The 19,832-nt window shown below is 38.9% G+C and overlaps 2 protein-coding genes across 3 annotated transcripts in view; both read right to left on the minus strand.

Moving 5' to 3' along the window:
- Positions 1-8,362, minus strand: part of LOC107224084 (protein sickie) — a 173,230-nt gene extending 164,868 nt beyond the window's left edge. The window contains exon 1 of the mRNA XM_046734013.1: positions 8,074-8,362. The gene's annotated coding sequence lies outside the window, so the exon portion shown is untranslated. The remainder of the gene's footprint in view (positions 1-8,073) is intronic.
- Positions 4,302-19,595, minus strand: LOC107224216 (serine/threonine-protein kinase GA29083). Of its 2 annotated transcripts, XM_046734017.1 has the most exons (7): positions 19,304-19,595; positions 15,146-16,168; positions 14,681-14,858; positions 14,283-14,576; positions 13,341-13,583; positions 10,592-12,141; positions 4,302-4,326 (listed from the first exon to the last, which is right to left on the minus strand). In XM_046734017.1, the coding sequence occupies exons 2-7, from the start codon at positions 16,165-16,167 to the stop codon at positions 4,317-4,319; spliced, it is 3,297 nt and encodes a 1,098-aa protein (XP_046589973.1). In that variant the 5' UTR covers position 16,168; positions 19,304-19,595; the 3' UTR covers positions 4,302-4,316. The 2 variants fall into 2 exon arrangements, with proteins under 2 accessions (XP_046589973.1, XP_015519679.2); XM_015664193.2 differs by lacking the exon at positions 4,302-4,326 and having other exon boundaries at positions 8,824-12,141.
- Between the last annotated feature and the right edge of the window lie 237 nt (positions 19,596-19,832).

The raw sequence follows: 19,832 nt of genomic DNA on the forward strand, positions 1-19,832 counted from the left end.
TTACATAACATACACGCACAATCTAGCGTCTCTAAAAATCAAATCTCGGAAATATTTTTTTCGTACCTTGTTAACACGTTAATGTGATATGATTCAAATTTCAAAATTCTATATAAAAAAAAATCTGATGTACACCGACGTACAAGCAATATTCTCAACGGACTCGACATCCGATCGACTCGATATTTTCCCACGCCTGAATTACAATCTGAAAAAAAAAATGTTCTTTTGTCTCCTTTATTTTCAAAACCCAAACACAGAACAATTTAACCGTTATACTGTAATTTCGAGTGAAAAAGACCGAGGATCATTCGAGTCGAGACATGTCAACATATTTTCTACTGTACTAACAATAAGTTTATTTCTTGAACTGAAGACACACGTGGTATATACCTCGGGTTCCGGCGACGAGGACGACGCGGCACCATAAGGTCTACCTACTCCCCGTTGCAGAGGATCGATATCGTCCCCACCCTCGCAATGCCATAACACAACCCAGTGCAACACCGTACGCGGTGTGCACTACCCCCTTCCTCTTGACGTGAGAGAGAGAGAGAGAGAGAGAGCAGCGCACACACACACACTCTCTCTCTCTCTTTCTCTTTTTTCCGTGCTGCGTATGATCGTGGTTTACCACCTGTCCTCATTACCGTACAGTATACGTGTGTAATGACTCAGGTCGTACAGTACGGATGAGTAACAACGCCGCGTAATGACTATGCAATGAGAACTCAAACTTTTACCCGGTTTCATTGAATTTACAAAGTTTACCCGCCTTTCGAGGCGTAGGAATTGTCGAGAGGTGCAGGGCTTACATGAATGGGACTCTGATCAAGGCGCGCGAATTTTAATGAACCTGACGGTAAATACACTCCTCCGAACCACCGAACCACGTAACTGACATCTTTGATTCTCGTACGACCGTAGGCGAATTCTTAGGTGAACATTGAAAACAATTTTATCCGTAAATTTTGAACTGCAGTAATCGTTATAAATTACATAGATTATATGACTGGTTAACTTTGAGAAATATTTTTGCCTGTAGTACTCGTAGCCATTATCGCAACTCTCCATGTATCGGACAAGTTTACTTTAAAGACTTCGTATGACTCCACATCCTTTATTTAACAATCTGTAAAATTTATAGATTATTTGCAATCAAAAGAACGTTAGTGATCTTAATTTCACGACTGCGGAGAACTGATACGGAGACTCGTTGTTGAGATAATAGATGCGGACCGGTAAGAAGACCCCATTAGGTATAGAGCGGTGGAAAATTTACGAACTTTATACCGTGCGGATAAAAGGAAATCGTAAAAACGTAACGAGGGTGTCTGTACTCGATGAAACCCTTCGTCCGACGTCGGGACCGTCGCGCATACCTTTTTTGCCGCATCTTATTATTTTCCATCATCTTATTTTTATATATTTATCTACGGAGGATCGTTTGCAATGAAAAAGGGCCAAGGTGAGAGCAAAAAATGACGGAAAGTGGGGGGGCAAAAGTAATGAAAAAGGCGAGGTCACGCACCCACGAGCTGTAAACCCCCCGGTACACAGTCGAAACTTGGGTAGTCGACCCGACGTAGTTTATCCGTTGGACACAGACATATGGTACTTCACTTTTCATACGTGTGCGAGGGTAAGGGAGACGGAAGAGAGAGAGAGAGAGAGAGAGGGAGAGAGGGAGAGAGGGGGAGGGAGGGAGAGTGACAGAGAGTGCAACTCACAAAGGCACCTCGCCGCACGTAAGCCAGCCGATCCTGAGAAAGACAGAGCTAACCGGGGGGCACGGAAAGATTAATATCTCTATCAGAGGAGTTCAGGAGAGCAGTCCATCCATATCCAGCTTGAAAGATCCAGAATCCAGTATCCGGCACCTCTGGCGACGGTCCCTCAGGTCCTCAACCCTTCGTGGGCAGTTTTATAGCCCCAAACCAAGCGGAGTGTGGTATGCAGGGCATGAAAGAGAGAGCCTTGCGCACTTCGAGGAGTGTTTGCTTAACTCTCGACATTTTGGAGAAGCGAAAGAAGAGAAAAAGGAGAGAAAAAAAAAGAAGAAGAATAAGAAGACGAAGGAGGAGGATGAGGAGGGGAGGGTGGTGAGAAAAAATACTACTTCCACCCCCGCCATGGTGTTCCGTGATTTTGTGATTTCTCCGGAGGACAGGAAATTCGATTTGTTATTCCTGCAGAGAACACCGTGTCCGCCGAATTTACCAATTCAATTTTTCTCCGCCCCCCACGCTTCCGCATTCTTGTACCGCATACCTTGCGAGACTCTCGTTTTACTTTCCTTACATCTATAAGCGTTCACTGGTTAAAACTGTTGGAATATTCACTGCCAGCTTTAGAGCCGCTGAAGAGGAGGTCTTTAAAGTCTACAAACTCCTGGGGTGGGGAAAAATTTTCCTAAAGGTCAATTACGTTCACACCATTTTTTGATAACAGGTCTGCAATGTCCCGTAATATTTTTCCTCCCCTGAATCGCTACTGCTGCTGCTACTGCAAGATCATAATGTACGCAAGACTTGATTTCAGGGGAATTCCAAGCGTCAGGCAAGCACACAATTCCTCACGGTCGAGTTAAATCCACCCTACGCTTATATGTGTAGGTATACGCGGAATTTAGAGAATCTTTATGACTAAATTGTATACGATACGAAAAATGTTACGTGACTAGACGCAGTAATCGCTTTGCCAAACCGTCGGTAAGAACGTCGAGCAGCGAGTAACGTACTTGTAACAATTCGGTTATCGTTACATTATTTTACATCAATAACTACTACATAAGGCCGTCTCGACGAGTGCCGTTTTGAAACCTTTACGATCTCGGTAGTTTGCAAAATCTTTTTCAGGGTGTATAGTCAACTTTTCCTTCAGCGATTGCTTCTGTTCCTCGTTATGATCATCTCAACAATTTACCAGCAGAATAATCATGGTAAAAATCTATCATCTTAAAAAGAAACTAATCCGAAATGTTATCGGCGTCACATGATTTACGATGTAGTACGGATTTTTTTGTTGGATAAGAATAATGATACGGATTCCTTCATAAATTCGGATAACCTACTTTTGGCAGTTAATCCCCATGGGGACCGATGATAGTAGACAAAAACGGATATAGGAAGCTACCAACGGTGCTACCGGAGCTTTTCGTCATCAAATACCACCTCTTTCGGAATCGCGTCATATTTTACATTTCATTTTCGTATATATTTTCACGCGAAATCGACGGTGAGTCAAGGTAAGCATTTTTTTTACGTGTTATTACACTGTAAAAACGAAAACTCGAAAGCGGGACCTCTAAATCTTATCCGATCGAGCTCAAATTTGCTGGCGACTTCTTTTCGTCATAAACAACAGTTTCATAAGGAATCCGCACGAAAAAAAAAAAAAAAAAATCAGTGAACCACTCTAATATACATGTAACCTCTCGAACCTCTGAATCCAAATTGTCCTTCACACTCCACAAATAGAGTGACGATCCTGAACCCGTTGATAACCAATAGACGATACCTACGACACCAAAATGTGTACTTGTCTTGCGGTAACATCGATTAAACACGGAAGGGTAAGTAAATTAACCCTATCTTTATCTGGCCTTTGTAGTCTATGGTTATGCCACAAGACACGCGACGTCGTGGGCATCCTGCCCCATCCATTAGTACCCCTTACAACACGAGTATATCGCCTTTCCCTTCGCCGCAATGTACCCTCCTCGTATTGTGTCCTCTCGTATATGTATAGTACGAGAATACCTACAGGCATTTACCGACGTGTGCAAATGCCGGGTGTAAGTATATCAACAAACAGTCGACGACGTCTACGCACCTCCGGCTCGGCGACGTTGTACACCGTAGTCCCTTACTGCTCCAGGTTTCCTCCCTGCAGATGTCCCGTAGGAATTTCAAACGTGACTCGTCGAATTCTCGCTTTCCCTTCCTTGCCTTGCCTTTCCTTTCGTCGTTCACCACTTCGACGGCGAGAACGACAAAGGCCTCCCTGCATCCGATCCGCGGTTACATCAGAATCCGGACGTCTTTATCACTTTACGACTTGCGTGTCGCGTGAATCGTTTTCAAGGGTCTCTGTTCGCCGTTTGTTAGCAGGCGTGCGTCGTTAAAAGTAACATTAACGCTAATCGGCGGCCTGACAAATGATTTTAATAAGTGCTCGCCGTCGGATACGCGTTCACAACGTGTTTACTCACGACTCCCGTCGTAAGATTATAGGGTACCTCTGATTGCAAATTAGGCTACAACTTGTCATCCGCACCAGTCGTTTTCCTCTGGATTCAGAATAAAACTCGACACCTACACTCTCCTTGTTGATATTTAGGCAATTATTACAAAAGTATGTTCAACAGTAAGTTAAGTGACTGTTGTATATACCTGCATTACTAAGAATCGATAACTTTGGCAATGATCAACAGTCCGAACGTCCGTGCTTCGCAATATTAAACGTAAAAGTCAGAGGACTACAGCCTTACGAAACATGGAACTAACCGAATCGGTTCGATCCCGAAGGCCCTTCGTACGGTTAATTACCAACTTCGGAGTCTGAGGTGATTGTCGGTGTCTACTCAAGGATGACGTTCAAATGAGGCGCGATAATTTTCAAGTCAGACCATTTAGCGTCCATTTAGCTCGCCTCGCTCGCATGTGCGATGCTCGTACATAGTAGACGTACTCGAAGTGATAAATGCGATGGCATTCATCTGCGGCAGGATCACCGTACAGCCAACGTGGATCACACACTCTTGGCATCGCCGGAGCAGGCGAGTCCGCCGGACGATGACTCGACGTTTTTGCATTTTGCGTTGACAACGAATCTCTTACCACGACGTAAAACACTTCGCTAAATATATATGCTGTTTAATGACGTAGTAATTCTCCACTCTACGCGACTTTGATTTACGCGTCGGGCGCGATAACGACTCAACGCGTTTCGCCACCCCCGCTTTACTGTATATTTATTTACATACCAACGTTAATAATGCCCGATTTGCCTACTTACCACGCATTATTTTTTTCCGCCATAACGTGAAAATAGTGTATTTCGTGAACAACATGCCTAACCGGGAAACTCGAACGGTGCGAGCAAATGAGGACAAATTGCAGTTTCCGAAATTTTTCGTAACTCGTGTAATGACGACGTACTATGGACTTACCCACGTATATGTGCATATCCCTAAATCCGGCACGAGCTTTTTTTCCAACCTATAATGGTTGTGGGGCCTTAATGCGTCAATTTCACCCCACGTAATGCACATAAATTACTTGACGTATATGTATGTATATATCATAGGGGGATAGTTATATACTGTCTAATTCTAGTTCATGAGGTTGGCGGTAACAACATAAACGATGTCATAAAGTAACTCGCCTCTTTTACTTTGTACGGGTAATTTACCTCATATAATTTTGTATCTTGAATATATATATACTCTCTACTTGGTGTTATTGTACCAATGACGAGTAAAGCACGAAGTGTAACGTATATCTTCTCCCGACATAAATTTTTCGCTTTTCCGAGCATTATCCCAATTTATTTCTATTATATAGAAAACTTCGTGCATTCAACTGCAAATCACGGCAAACGAATGACTAAAAAAAAATTTTTATCAAATCAACGGCTACAGGGGTAAAGAAAGCGCCATGTAAGTATAATACTTTCAGCCCCATGAGTTTCGTATCCAAAAAGGTTTTAAAAAATTGAATACTGTAGCTCCTTTTACGTAGCAACCACGAAGGGTGCGATGCTGGTATATAAGCAATGCGACAACTTACCCGTCAGGCTACCTCAGTCTCGTTCTCCCTCGCGTATCAACCAACGCGAACTAAAATATACTATGTATCGTCAAAGTATACGTGGCACCAAATTCATTCATCAATCTATTGATTCACGTGAAACATCTTTATGTGTATAATGAATAACAAAATAAAAAAAGGAACCAGCAAACCGCCTCGCGCTCTTCTGGTTATCGGTAAAAGTAAATAATCAAAGCGAAACATCAACAAGACGCGCTTCTTCGTGGTACCAGCTATTGCCTATAACTAAGGTAGGTATTAAGTATATTCCCTGCAACCTATAGCAATTGTGACGAATCACATAACCGATTAGTTAGACATTTCTCACGTACATGGCACGCCGAGTCGTACCAGAAAAGGTAAAACGGTATTTCGTAATTTTGTTGGAGAAGAGAAAAAAGTAAAATGTCTGAGGATATTGGCAACGCCCGAGCATGCGGGGAACAAGTCTGTTGTATCCGTAGGTAATTAATAACCCTCTAATTTCCCCTGTTGATTAATTGAACGTGTCACGTGATGCTGGGGCGACGGATAACGCACGTCCAGATGAAAGATTGAGCCGACGGTTATCTGTATCTCTAATCTGTAGATCACGCGGTGTTCAGCTATACAAGGAGTACAAGTGAAGCCTCGCGTAGGTATGTATGTGCATACCCAATGTCCACAAAGAGTAAGCCCAACTACCGGGGGCAGCAAACTAGGTTCGTTAATTAAAAGTTTTCAACGATACGATAAGGCGAATTTGAATTAAGAAAGGGAGGTAGGAATCACAGACAAATTTATCACGCTTGCTAATGAATTGCCGGTACAGAAGGCAAGCCGATGTTCAGTGCCTCTGGCGTATTGCGCTTGCGGTTATCTTACTTTGCCTAATTTTGGCAATCTTCTAGTCATGAAAATATACCGGTTTATAATCGCTCAATAAAATTGTTGTACAAAACTTGTACTTTTTCGCGCGAACACAGAGAATAATCTCACACTAACTGTAAGTCTTTGCGAATCTGCATCAAACGTGGACGATATCGCGCCTAATTATTTCAAATTCAATTGAGTAACTACCAAATGTATGCACACCCTGAACATGCACAATATCGTTGTATAAATATACATTCCATTCAAGGATTTTATTCGTGATTTATATATAATTCGTGATTTAATTTATTCAAAAATGAACATAACTTTCAACAGAAACTCCTTCGCTCACATCAAATGATTTGAAAAATGTTCCTTCTTTGAATATTTCCTATAGTTGCAGCAGCCGCGTGAATACTTACTTGATATATCGTCAAAGAGTTATTAATTTTTCAAGACCATTGACAACAATTTCATAATCTGTGCAGGCATCTGGTATGTTTAAGAATTTTTCTTTATACTAGCTTATTACGTATTTTTATTTCGTATACCTATCATTATTACTATTATTATTGTTAGTATTATTTTTATCATTTTTTCTACCACACGTATAAAAATAATTATGTACTGAACAAGATTTCTATCATTCAATAAATGTATGAAAATTAATTTCAAATGTCGAAACGTATGACGCATAATCCGTAACTTTTAAGCAGCTGGAATAATATCATGAATAAGTGAATATTGTTCGACTCTCAATCTTTCGTCTGGTGAAAAGTTATAGAAAAAGCAGACATGTTGAAGCGGATAAAAAAAAAGGTTCATCGTACCCCTCCCAACTCACTTACCGTTTGTCAATGTTGACAAAGTGCGCTATAGTAGATAATATATTTAGGCTCTAAAAGCGGTGCACGGCGCTCCGAGTACGTAGTGTAAATAATATTTCACCGCTATTTCGAACCACCAAACACGTGACGATCACCCTTCCGCGGTTTCAAATATCTCGCCTAGTTTAAGTCAAACGGAATGTATTCGTTCCGAGTTGATTGTGCGAGGTTTGGCCGAAACTGAGAGTAAACTGTGAGCAACTATCGCATGAGAATCTTACACGTAACTGTGATAAGCGTTTGATTTGATTGGCTGTTCTAGTTAGTCGGTACATGGATGTTGAAAATATCCTACAATATGACGAGTGACCTTGATAGTTAGGGCCCGGATTAATACGTAAATATATATTTTTTACTTAAATGATTTTCGTTCCTTACTTGGTTTTCTACGTAAAGTATGATATTCGGAGGCAGAAAATGCAATTTCTATTTTCCATATTTTTTCAACTCTAAATTATAAGTACATATTTTGTAATTTTGAATACATATTTATCCAGGCCTTATTGATAGTAAACATTTACCTATATAGCGGTGCTCCAATCACCGACGAAAGGTAAACAAAAACATGTCACAACTCACTGGTAAAAACTGAAAACTACTGATATGAATATTAGGCACGACTGTCACTGGTTGATATGCAGGTTATTCGAATCTCGAACGTGAACACGCGTTGATTTCCCAAAATCGGGCAGCCAAAGGGTGCCTGTAGGGCGGGCACCCTCACCGCACGCTTACAAGCGTGCAACTGACGAAAGGCTCCGAGTGGAAACATACCGAGAGGTTAGACATCGCGGCGCCCGCGATGTGCCAGCGGATCCGTCAACAGCTGCGTAAAGTCGAAACAAATACCGGCCGGCTCGACCGCTTCGTTCAATCTGACCACCTATCGCATTTGAGAATTGAGATCAGACAGAGTTTATATGTTCTTCGTTGCTGATTCTGCGGCCTATTTAACGCTACGCTACATCGGTTAACGTTCAAAACACGACCTTGGCCGTCATCGTTCCGCACTTCAGACTCTATAGCGGACTCAAGTTCGCGCGCTTTTGTTATCAGCTCCGCCGATAACAAACTGCGCGAAGTACGCATTTTTTTTTTAACAAATTATGCGCTAACTTCTTTACGCGTGTGTCTTGTGTTGATAATCTTGATAGAGATGAATATTGAGTTGATAATTAATAATATTCCAGTTTCTTTGACTCGAATGAAATCAATGTGGGAGTTTGTAATTGAACAGTAGTAGGAGTAAAGATTATGCCAGAAACTAGACGTATAGTTGTACTTGTCTTTTAATTACTTTTTTCTAGATAATAAAATTAATACAATAAATTTACACGTTTATTTTTAGTTTAGTGTGATATATCATATCATAGGATTAGGTAATGCGCGTAGCGAATATAACATCTAATTTGCATGATAATTATTATAGGTATAATGTGTATACTATGTTTTTAATATAAAAAATTATACCGTTTATTAACAAAATTTGGTATCCGTATAATCACTGCGCAATATTTGGCGTACATTAACACTAGTAATTTATTATTCACCTCCTCGTAAAAATTGTTATTTATAAATTAATAATACAGTATACTTCTGGCGGTCACCGCGGGCGAGTATTACGAAAAATTACACGGGAGTAACATTGATTAATTATAAGTACAATTCACGAATTGACTACAATTACATCACGGCTATCGCAAGCTATCATACACGTCTAAAAATTAGTTATCGTTACGTGAATAATAAACACAGATCTCTGTGGTATTCTTTCAATTACATGATACTATCTCTATATACATAGCTAAATAGAAAAATTAATTTGCGTTAGAAAAGTACTATGCGGGATATTCGGCTAATTCTGGGTAACAGAGAATTCAATATTCGTGATAATTTGTATAATTACAATTATAAATAATTACAACAGCCTTGATCAGATCTAAAGGACGTCACTGAATGATTTTGTTCTTAAGGCGTTTTCACTTCAAATACCGTGATTACCGTTTCATTTATTGCTCAGGGTCGCCATTGTTGTAATAAGTTTGTATAAAAATATCCCATCTAGCAATTACGTAGGTGGAGTTTTTCTTGAGCAAAACAGACAGCTACTCGTTGTATGCATACAGTAACCAGTTAAACGTGAATTAGTACCCTATCGCTTCTCTCTGTAACCCAGCGGAGGTAAAGCCTCAAGTCTTTGGGACTCTTGTATATTACATTGCTATTCACCTAATTCCCTACACTCCCATACTCTTTAATGATTAATCATCAATTCACGTTGGAGTATTATGCTGTATTATAGTTTTATGAGGGAAGAATATAAAATAAATCTATTTAAATGCATTTGGCATGTTTTGGTTCCTATATATTTTCTGTCAGTTTTGAAATTAAGATATCTAAATAAATAAGTTATTTTAACACAAAAAATACTTCCACATCGTGACCTTAATCCAAATCGGCCTTACAAGCATTTATACGCATACGTCATTAAAAAATATTCATTCTACCACATTCCTATGATTCCTAGTCAATTCGAACTCTAAAACATTCTTTTTCTTTTCTTCAGTCATATACGTAATTTGAGATACTTTGTGCCTATTAGGTCACCCCTAATCGAGATCGTTTTTAATGAACTGTCGATATATTAATTATTACGACTTTTTAACTAATTTCGTCTGTGTTGGTTTAACGTTAACGATGCCTGGTTTTATATGAATACTTTGTTTGTTGGACCTATTCCTGCTGGCTGCCGTTGTCGTTTGCAAAACGGACTTTCTATTCTTTACATCCTTTCTTGTGCTCGAGGTAATTGTCTCTGTGATATTTTTTTCAAAATCTGCTTGACGGCTACCCAACTGTGAGATACTTTCGTTTACGAGTTTTTTTGTATTCTTTGCATCCTTACCATCACTACTGTAATTTTTTCGCGAAGGCTGCGGTGTATAATACAAGCTATACCTTTTCGATTTGTTCGAATGTTTTTGTTTTACATCGTGTAGCTCATCAGTGGAACTAGACTTCTTATTTTTCGTCACGTACTCACTACTCGACGTTTGATTAACTCTTTCATCAACATCCTTCCCACCTTGCATCCTTCTACCCACGTGTGGAGTATGACAGCTATATCTTTTATTTCTATGAACTTCATTCCTTGCTGAACTGAGTTCGTCTGTAGAATTACTGACATGGGATGGTTTTTTTTCCCTTCGCTTGACTAAACATTTCTCAGTAACATTTGATGCACTTTCCTGACTTTTGCTAATTTTCTGTGACTGGTTAGAATTCTGTATTTTTTTGGTTGATTTAGAAATACTGTATTCCGACGGAGACTGGATACGACTTGAATTTATAACATTTTTTTTATCGTCTGTGCTAGAATTAGGACACCTTTCTCTTTCGCCAGTTTTATCTGACGATTTCGCTTCATAGATCCTATCACTCTTAGTGAATTTGATGAACTGAACATTTTCAAAGCTATCAGTGGACTCGATACTGTGAGAAGAGTCAGAACTCTGACAAAGAGCTGACCTTGCAAATTGTATATTGACGAAACTATCTGAAGTTTCAATATCATTATCAGAGCTCGATTTTCCATCGTAATTGGACCTGGTACTTAAATCTACGGTATCTACATGTCTAGTCTTAGCAAACTTTGTGAATTTTGATGCATTGTTGTTTGAAGTTTGTGGCGCTTTATTCCAACTGATTTTAGAACAAGTTTGTTTTCCACTATACCGTGTACTCATTGGAGAAATACCGTTATTTGAAATTTCCGAGCAGTCCGAAGAGTCGCGATGCGTCGATTTTAATGATTCAAGTTTTTCGACAGACTTAGCATGAGTACTTTTCCGTACACGTACTTTTTTATTCTCTTCGATACTACTTCCACTACCATACTTCTGCCGCTGATTAGAAGATTTCGATCCAGCACTAATTCTCCCGCGGACGTCAGACAATGAATGTCCATTCCTAACAGAGGACGAACGACTGTTTGATTTTAATTTAGGACTTTCATTGCGTGTTGCAATTTCTGACATAGAGCTACCGCAATTCCTCTCTTTGGCAGTCAATTTTCCATTTTTATTGTTCGAACTAGGGTGGATTGAAGCACCGTTCATCGATGGTACAGAATTTAGAGCTGAATTTGGTCTTTCTTTGATATCGGCATCACTCATCTGACCTATGTTATTCATTAAATCATGCATCGATTTTGTCATTGCTCTAATGTCTTCCAAACAGGCAGTATCAAGAGACTGTGGTTCATTGGCATTACAATATCCATTCAAAAAGTCAATTTCATTGATGTGCGTGTCAGATGCAGACAGAGAAACATTACAGTATGTTTTTTGAGATTTGGGAAAGTCAGACCAGTGTCCTTGAGTAAACACAAAGTCTGACAGAGACGAAGTGGGCGCCACGTAGGCGTATTGACCATCGATTCCTGTGTTATTGCTAGATTCTTGTCTTCTCGTTCCATAGTCATAGCTGAAGTCATACGTGGCTTGTCTTATCGGCTTACGCTGCTTATGCCAGTATTGCTCCGCCGGTTCTGCAGCTGCTGCAGTGGCCTGCTCGCCTCCTAAAAAGCTCTGTTAGTGTACAGAGACCAAACAAAAGAAAATACCGCTACAGATACAACAAACCACTACAAAAGCTGCTGCGAGGAACTTGCGCTGCGTGATTTGCACGATAGAAGCGAATCACAACCAAGGATCAAATTAACGGTTTCTTACGTAAGCAGTTTACGAAGCTGGGCTGTCTATCTCAAGAAAGGGTATACTGGCAAACAAAATACATGTTATAAGCTGCAATAAATTATACATAAAGTGCAACTACCAAAATAACACCTCTTTCTCATCTTAAACAAAAAAAAGGAAGCAAAAAACCCAAATTTCTGCGCAATTTACAAGATAAATAGAAAAGGGTTTCATTTTCGTAATTCGAAATACGTAGAATACGATGTTTCACTAATGAAGAATCTGTTGCAGGCGGACCAGTCTTAGAGAAAATCCCTGATATAACTTTCAGTGTATAAAATTTTGTAAATTGTAAGGTGGTCAGCTGATGATCACGACAATCTTAATACGACGGGAGAGAATTTACAAATGCGAAGTTTTATAGCATTAAATTCCCCCTCTCAATAATATGAATTGAAATCTGGAAATATGCAATTAATAAATTGAACACAAAAATCGCAATCACGTACTCAATTTATCCCGATTTTTCAGTATTTTCTGTTATCTATCTGAATCTTATTACACCTACACCCTCGGAGAATACTCCTATATACCTCACATTTAGTTTACGCACCAAGATTGTATGTCACTTTATTTATATTTTGAAACAGATAAGCTTGAAGTACTATATAATCTGAAATCAAGTAGTGCGAACATCTAATAATACAAAGCTAAGAAATGTGCCAATAAGTGCAAGGTAATAAAATGGTATCCAGTTCAAAGTTCGTTGCAACAGAGCCCAGCGTACACGATAGTAAGAGATGATAATGAGAGCAAAAGCTGTACTCGAAATGAAACTATTGAATCAAGCTACTAACCAACAAAATACTGAAATTTTATGTGTCCGATTAGATATAAATATAGCTGCGTATATACAGAACAGAACCTATCACTGGAATCAACCATTCCTAGCACCTTTCTTTTTACTACAACCGAAACGGGCGTTTAGGGCTGCAAAGAAGTAACCTACAGGTATGAGTTTTCAGGCATGCAAATATGAACTATTATACCCGGTAAATCTAATTATAAAAAGCATATGAGTAAAAAATTACCGCGAGCCATGGATGGTCCAGAACATCTTCGGCGCTAAATCTCAGCTCCGGTTGCACTTGGAGCATATTCGATATCAGCTGTTTGGCTGATTCGGATACAGAGTCCCAGTACGGCGCTGTGTACTCGTAATGACCACTCAAAATACGCTCAAACAGCTCCTCCTGCTCATTTTCGGGAGACACAAACGGTGGAAAGCCACACAACAGAATATACATAATTACGCCAGCAGCCCACACGTCAATCTGTGAATAACAAAAAGTAGGCATTCAACTTTTGCATCGAAAATTAACTTTATTTATTCTTATGAATATTTCTAATATAAAACGTAGGCAGATTATGATATGGTTATAAATATTTATAGTCAGAAAAGAATAAGTCATACAGAGGAAATGATCAGGTTGGTGTCAATGACTCAAGCTAATTATAAATCTCATCCAAGTAAAATCACCAAGTGTCTTTTAGAGTAATTAAAAAAACAATAATTCAAAGAAACTTTGCCTGTCTTTACAATTGAAATTGACAGAATTTACCACCAAAATCCACACGGGTATTTACAAATATTTTCCACCCTCAAGTATAAATAAAATAAATAAACGATATTGTTATTCATGTGAATTTCAAGTACATATACCCAAGAATATATATAGGAATATATCGAGCATAAGAAGTTTACAGTTTAACCAACACATAAATGGAAACGCAGCTGACTTGTGACAAAATTAGTAGGTGTAACCGTAGGAGGAAAGTTGTCTATCCATATCTGTCTATATGTTCCCAAGTAGCTCACACAGGCCATCAGCATTCCATAATCTGTTCATTGCTCCGTTTATTTTCGAAATTTAAACCAATTGAAACAACCAAATTATTTATACAAATGGATGCGTAAATTTCATAAGATATTCATATTTCGAGGAATAGAAAAAAAAATCCGACACACTTACCTTTAATCCGTAGCCAACTTCAGCAAGTATTTCAGGAGCAACATAGGTAGGGGTTCCGCAAACCGTGTATAAAGGTTCCCTGACGAGTTGTGCAAGACCGAAATCTCCCAACTTCAAACATGTTACACGACTTCCTTCCATCTCGACTAGGAGATTCTCTGGTTTGACGTCACGATGTACTATGTGGTGCGCGTGTAAGTATGCTAGGGCTGATACTAAATGAGTGATCATCACGCTAGCCTCTGCTTCGGAAAATTTCGTAGCAGCAGCTATTGCATCAAATAGATCACCACCCTGATAAAAAATAAGTTTTAGTTTAGGAAACAAGTCACCTAAAGGAATGTAGTTCTAAAAATGATGGAAGGAAAACAATAGTACTGAAACCCGGTTTCCTTTACCTTGACTAACTCCATGACTAAGAACAATTGGTCAGTTGTTTCTTGTTCGGCAATCAAGCTAATTATATTCGGATGACAAACTTGTTTCATTATTGCAATTTCACTGTCCAGCATTGTTCCTTGACCTTGACATTTATATTTATCGATAATTTTCAACGCGTACTCTACCCCAGTTCTCCTGCGAACAACAAAATTTCAAAATGTCAGTGAAATAGATAAACAGAAGACACCAAATCACATTACAGCAATCAGCTTCAGAATGGAACTGAATACCACGATCACAAATAGATTGTCACGAAGTGAAAACTCTGTAATTGTACAAGTCTACGTTTCAATAAGTGTAAATAAATAATTAAAATTTTTAAGCTTCTCTAGTATGTCTATGTAATAAAAAAATTTATACTATTATACAAGTAGAAACACGAGTAAAGGCAAGAAAAAGCCCAATGTCATTATGAAACTCACCTCTGGATACAGTGCCGCACAACAGCAAAATTTCCATCTCCAATAACATGTCCAGCTACAAAATGCATTCTGAGGGGTAGTGGTAGTTGTACAAAAACAGGACTTGGTGTTCTGACTTGTGGTATGCTGAGAGCTTTCTTTCCTGATTTCTTCGGCATTGGAGGCATGGGACCCCCATATCTCTTGGTCAGGCCATGGCCTCTCCTAAAGCTTTGAACAGCTTTGGATTCCTCAAAGTCAAGTTCGAAATCTTCCTGAGTCAATTTGTCTGTACCATAAGCCAAGAAAATTTCCTCATTTTGAAAAAACTGTTCCAACGTTGTGACCTGAACACCACTCAAAGTATAAACTTTTCTCACAGCACCAGAATCTAACTTAACTGCTTCTGTGATCGCTTCTAAAGCGTGCTCAAGACTCGGAGCATTTCTTTTGTTCAACAAGAGCCGCAGCACCCTGCGAGGTTTTGTTCCATGCCTAATCAACGTCACAATTTTGGCCTGAACATAGATAGGAACAGAAGTAGTCAGGCGACCGGTTCCAGCCGGTGACTGCGGTAGTCCAGATAGCGAGCTGCCCCTCCGAACTTTTGATGCAGAATATTCGACTTTTTTGAAAGTCTCACCTTGTCCAGAGCAAACGTAACATTTTCCATCCTCCAAATCGCCGACACTTACCACTTTCCTTCCATCCATTGTGTAAATGGCTCTAACTCCATTGGGCAATGTTACATTTGAAATTAATGCTCTTGTCAAATCCGTTGCCAAACTGTCAAAGCTCCTATATCTTTCAGGGGTCACTGCCATTACTACACCGGTATAGAATTTGTCTCCGTTGCGAAAAAAACGGACGCGTTTCGCCTTCTTTGCTGGTGGTGTTCGAAGCAGATTCAACGAGTGCCGTGATGTTACATCAAGCAAGCGTTCTTCCAATGTCACATTTGTCATAGCGCCTACTTCACCTCCTCCAGAGAGACTACTGCCTCCCGACGGCGAGGCACCCCGACTCAACGGTTCCTCCATCATCCTGCGTTTCAAACAATCAACTTTTAACTATCACATAATATATTCATTTATAATATATTCTATCTTTAAGACGTTTTACCAGTTACAAAAACACAATATAACAAAAATCTTGAATAACAATAGGACTGCGATGTTGTTCACAAATTTCAAGATTCCACCAATTCACCATTTCTGACTAACGCACGCATAGTTATATCATCAGGAGTGATATGTATATGATGTACGAAACTCTGTGCAACAGCTGGTTTGAACAAAACATAATAAACAATAGATCGGTGTGGATTGCATTTATTTCGACAAATCAAGCTTCTTTATAAATGTTGATAGTTCTCCCTAATGTTGACCAAAAATCGTATCACTGTCCAGGGCTCGTTATCACAATTAGCAGTCGCCAATCGCGCCAAATTCAGTAAAATGAAACATAAATACAGACTCGCCGACTGCACTATCTTTTACCGCAAACAGAAACCTACCCAGCAAAAATATAAACACATATTGCCCCACTCTCACGATGAAATTCAGCATCCCACAAGTTTTATCAGTCTACAGATTTTTAGAGCTTTCACTTAAGTCTTATATCAATACGATCGATGCACAAAGAGCCAAAATATACTAGTTCTGATATTTACAACGTCGACGAAATCGTCACTTCGATCAAGAATTTTCGCCGACTTTCAGACCTCGTTTTAAAACTGTATGGTATTTTTCTAAAAAGGCCTGCCAAGCACCACTTACTAATTTTATTTTTTTTCTTAGGACTTTCATCAGTGTATGAGTTGTTTTATTATTTATTCATACTTAATTATCATTTGTAGTTGGATAAGTTTAGGGTCGGTCTGACCCCAGTGTGATTCCAGAGAGATGTGGAAGCTAAGGGTTGAGTTTCAATCCTGCTTTCATTGTGCATTGACAAACATATACTTGGCAATAATATGTGATTTCATTATTTTTTTATAAAGGACGAGGACACATGTTTAATGTACTTGGTGAAAGGTTTTTGCACCAAGGTGCTTTTTGGTTGATAATTCAATTTTACATTCTCAACAGAAAGTCACGCGATGACAAAATGACAATTTAACTGTACATGGTACTTTAATTTTTCCCATGACTATTTCTTACTAGTAACATTATTGAATACATTGACAAGACCTGACTCAATCATTTGAAGCGATAATATATTTGAGAGAATTCCATTGCTTGTTCCTCATTTTAGATTAATTTTAAGCTATAGGGCACATCATGACGCACCTTTGTCGTGTCGAAAGTCTGAAGAATGTTTAAAAATTTCAAAATTCCAATTACCATTTATAATAAATAAATAATTGACACTTCGAAAACTATAATTTCCTCTACTATCCCAGCTGTGTAATTAAACTATACGCCTCTGCTACATAAGAAGTAAGGCAACACGATATTGGGCAACTTATCATTACACGTTGGTTAGAAAGGTTCACTTTATAAAATATATTTAATAAAGGTTCAGGAAAAGTAATTATTTGTAATTTTTGTCTTTTTCATAAGCAGATACAAATGTTTATAACAACAACTAAAGTGCTAGAGAATATACACAATATTAATTTGGTTAAAAAATGAGTAGCTTGGACTCTGTGGTTTAATATGATAAGTATTCTTATTAATAGCACAATTGCTGAAGTTATAACCATTCATTTCATTTTCAGTTTTTATTTATCGTCAAACTATTTTCCCCAAGTTTTGCCTAATAAATCATGTTTCAAATTATAACAATTGCTGTCTCACGTCAATAAAAAGTTTTGCTGAAAACCCCTTGTTTTATTTATTTACTTGATACCAAGCAGTTTTTTTGCTGCAATAATTTGTATCCAAATAAAGCAGTACGATATATATCAAGACAATATATAGCCTCGAGTTACTTTGCATTGTGAATTGAAAACTTTACTTGTATAAGAAATAGCTGATGGTTTAATTTGCAACATTTTTCTTACCTGTATATGTTTTCTATATTTTCACGGATAAAAATATTAATAAATAAAGAGCGAAGCCGCGTCGACACACAAAGGATGGAGTGATTATATATAAGCAGGACTGAATAACGGAGAAATAAAAGTTTAAAGTATTGTGTTACATTGGTGAACAGGTAAGCAAGAGTTGAAAAGCAAAAGGGGAATGAACTTTAGGCAACTACGATTACAACACTGGATTATTTTTAGCCATCAATATAAAGTGTGTTAGGAGAGTAAATAATTCAAAAAAAGTGGTAACACCATAGTATCATAGGTAAGTGGTTAAACTATATCTGTTACCACCCTCAAATTCCAGAGCTAATCCCATAGCTTTAAAACTTTATGACTCTGAGCATACATATTGTACGCACACGTAAGTACTGCAATGATGTATAACTGCATAATAGGTAATCTGTGTACAAAGGGTACACTGTAATTGCAAATCAGTATGCAAAACATGCTAAAAGCGTGACTAATATCAGCCAAAACCCGACAACACCATTGAAAAAAGAGGGAGATATAACGATAAGATCTGAACTACACGTAGATATAGGTATACCGTACATGCTCTGTGTGTATAAATATCATACCTATAGGTATGCACAGGGTACAACTCGTGGGAGGAGGAGGGGAGGGGCTGGCGCGTTAAGAGAGGGTGGTACAATGACCCACGGTAACAGCAATTAAACTGTTTCAAAGTGTATGTTTAAACTTGGGATAATAATTGCGATAATCGTTAACGGTCCAAGTTGCAACACCCTGTACGTGGATTAATTTATACGGTAATTTTCACAGCTACGAATCCCGGCACTACATCACTAAGCGAAGAATCAAGCAATCTCACCGCAAATATATTCATGCAAATATCGTTGAACCCGCGCAGGATCACCGGTCACAATTTTACACGTTATAGAAAAATCAAATGTATATACCGACCGATTAGTATAACATATAAAGAGAACGAGGCAGCTCTGACAGATCGTGCGACGAAGGATTTTCTAACCTACAGATTCGGTCTAATCCTTTACGCAGCACACTCAATATATACAGATGTAAGACCTCGGGTTGTTACTCGGCTCGCTGTCGTGTCAAGAATCGTTCCACTGGTCATGACGAAGGAGAAATAAAGAAATGATTAAAGTACGGTGGTTCACCTGTCTCGCTGCAACTGACGACGGCTGGATTGATAAAATACGTTGACTGGAACGGCAGAAATGATTCACTACTGGCCTGACATATTTTCAAGGAATTGAAACTTCACGCTTCAACGGACTTGTTACTCAACTACAGGATAAACACTCCTATATTACGTTACAGCACCCACGCGATCTTTGATTTCCGTTGAACAGATTGATTTCTTCGCCGCACAAATCCCGTAATCACGCACCACGATCTTCCTCCGAAGGCAGACTGCGATCCAATAAATCTTGTAAAGTAGGCATGTAGATACGTACCTACATAACATACATAGGCGTAAGCCACGCGTAAACGAAAACACAGCGGCTGGCCGGAGGGGGATAGGAGGAAAAAATGGCAGACATATTGAGACCACGGGCTGAGACCTCACACCACATGCTTAGCCGGAAACTAACCATTCGGAAGTATGAAAACATTCACGTTTTATCATGGAAAAGAAAATTTTTCCGAATAAAAAAAATCATCACCACTGCAAATAACTGAATA

This window comes from Neodiprion lecontei, chromosome 3 (assembly GCF_021901455.1).
Source record: "Neodiprion lecontei isolate iyNeoLeco1 chromosome 3, iyNeoLeco1.1, whole genome shotgun sequence".
In the NCBI taxonomy this organism is placed as follows: Eukaryota; Metazoa; Arthropoda; class Insecta; order Hymenoptera; family Diprionidae; genus Neodiprion; species Neodiprion lecontei.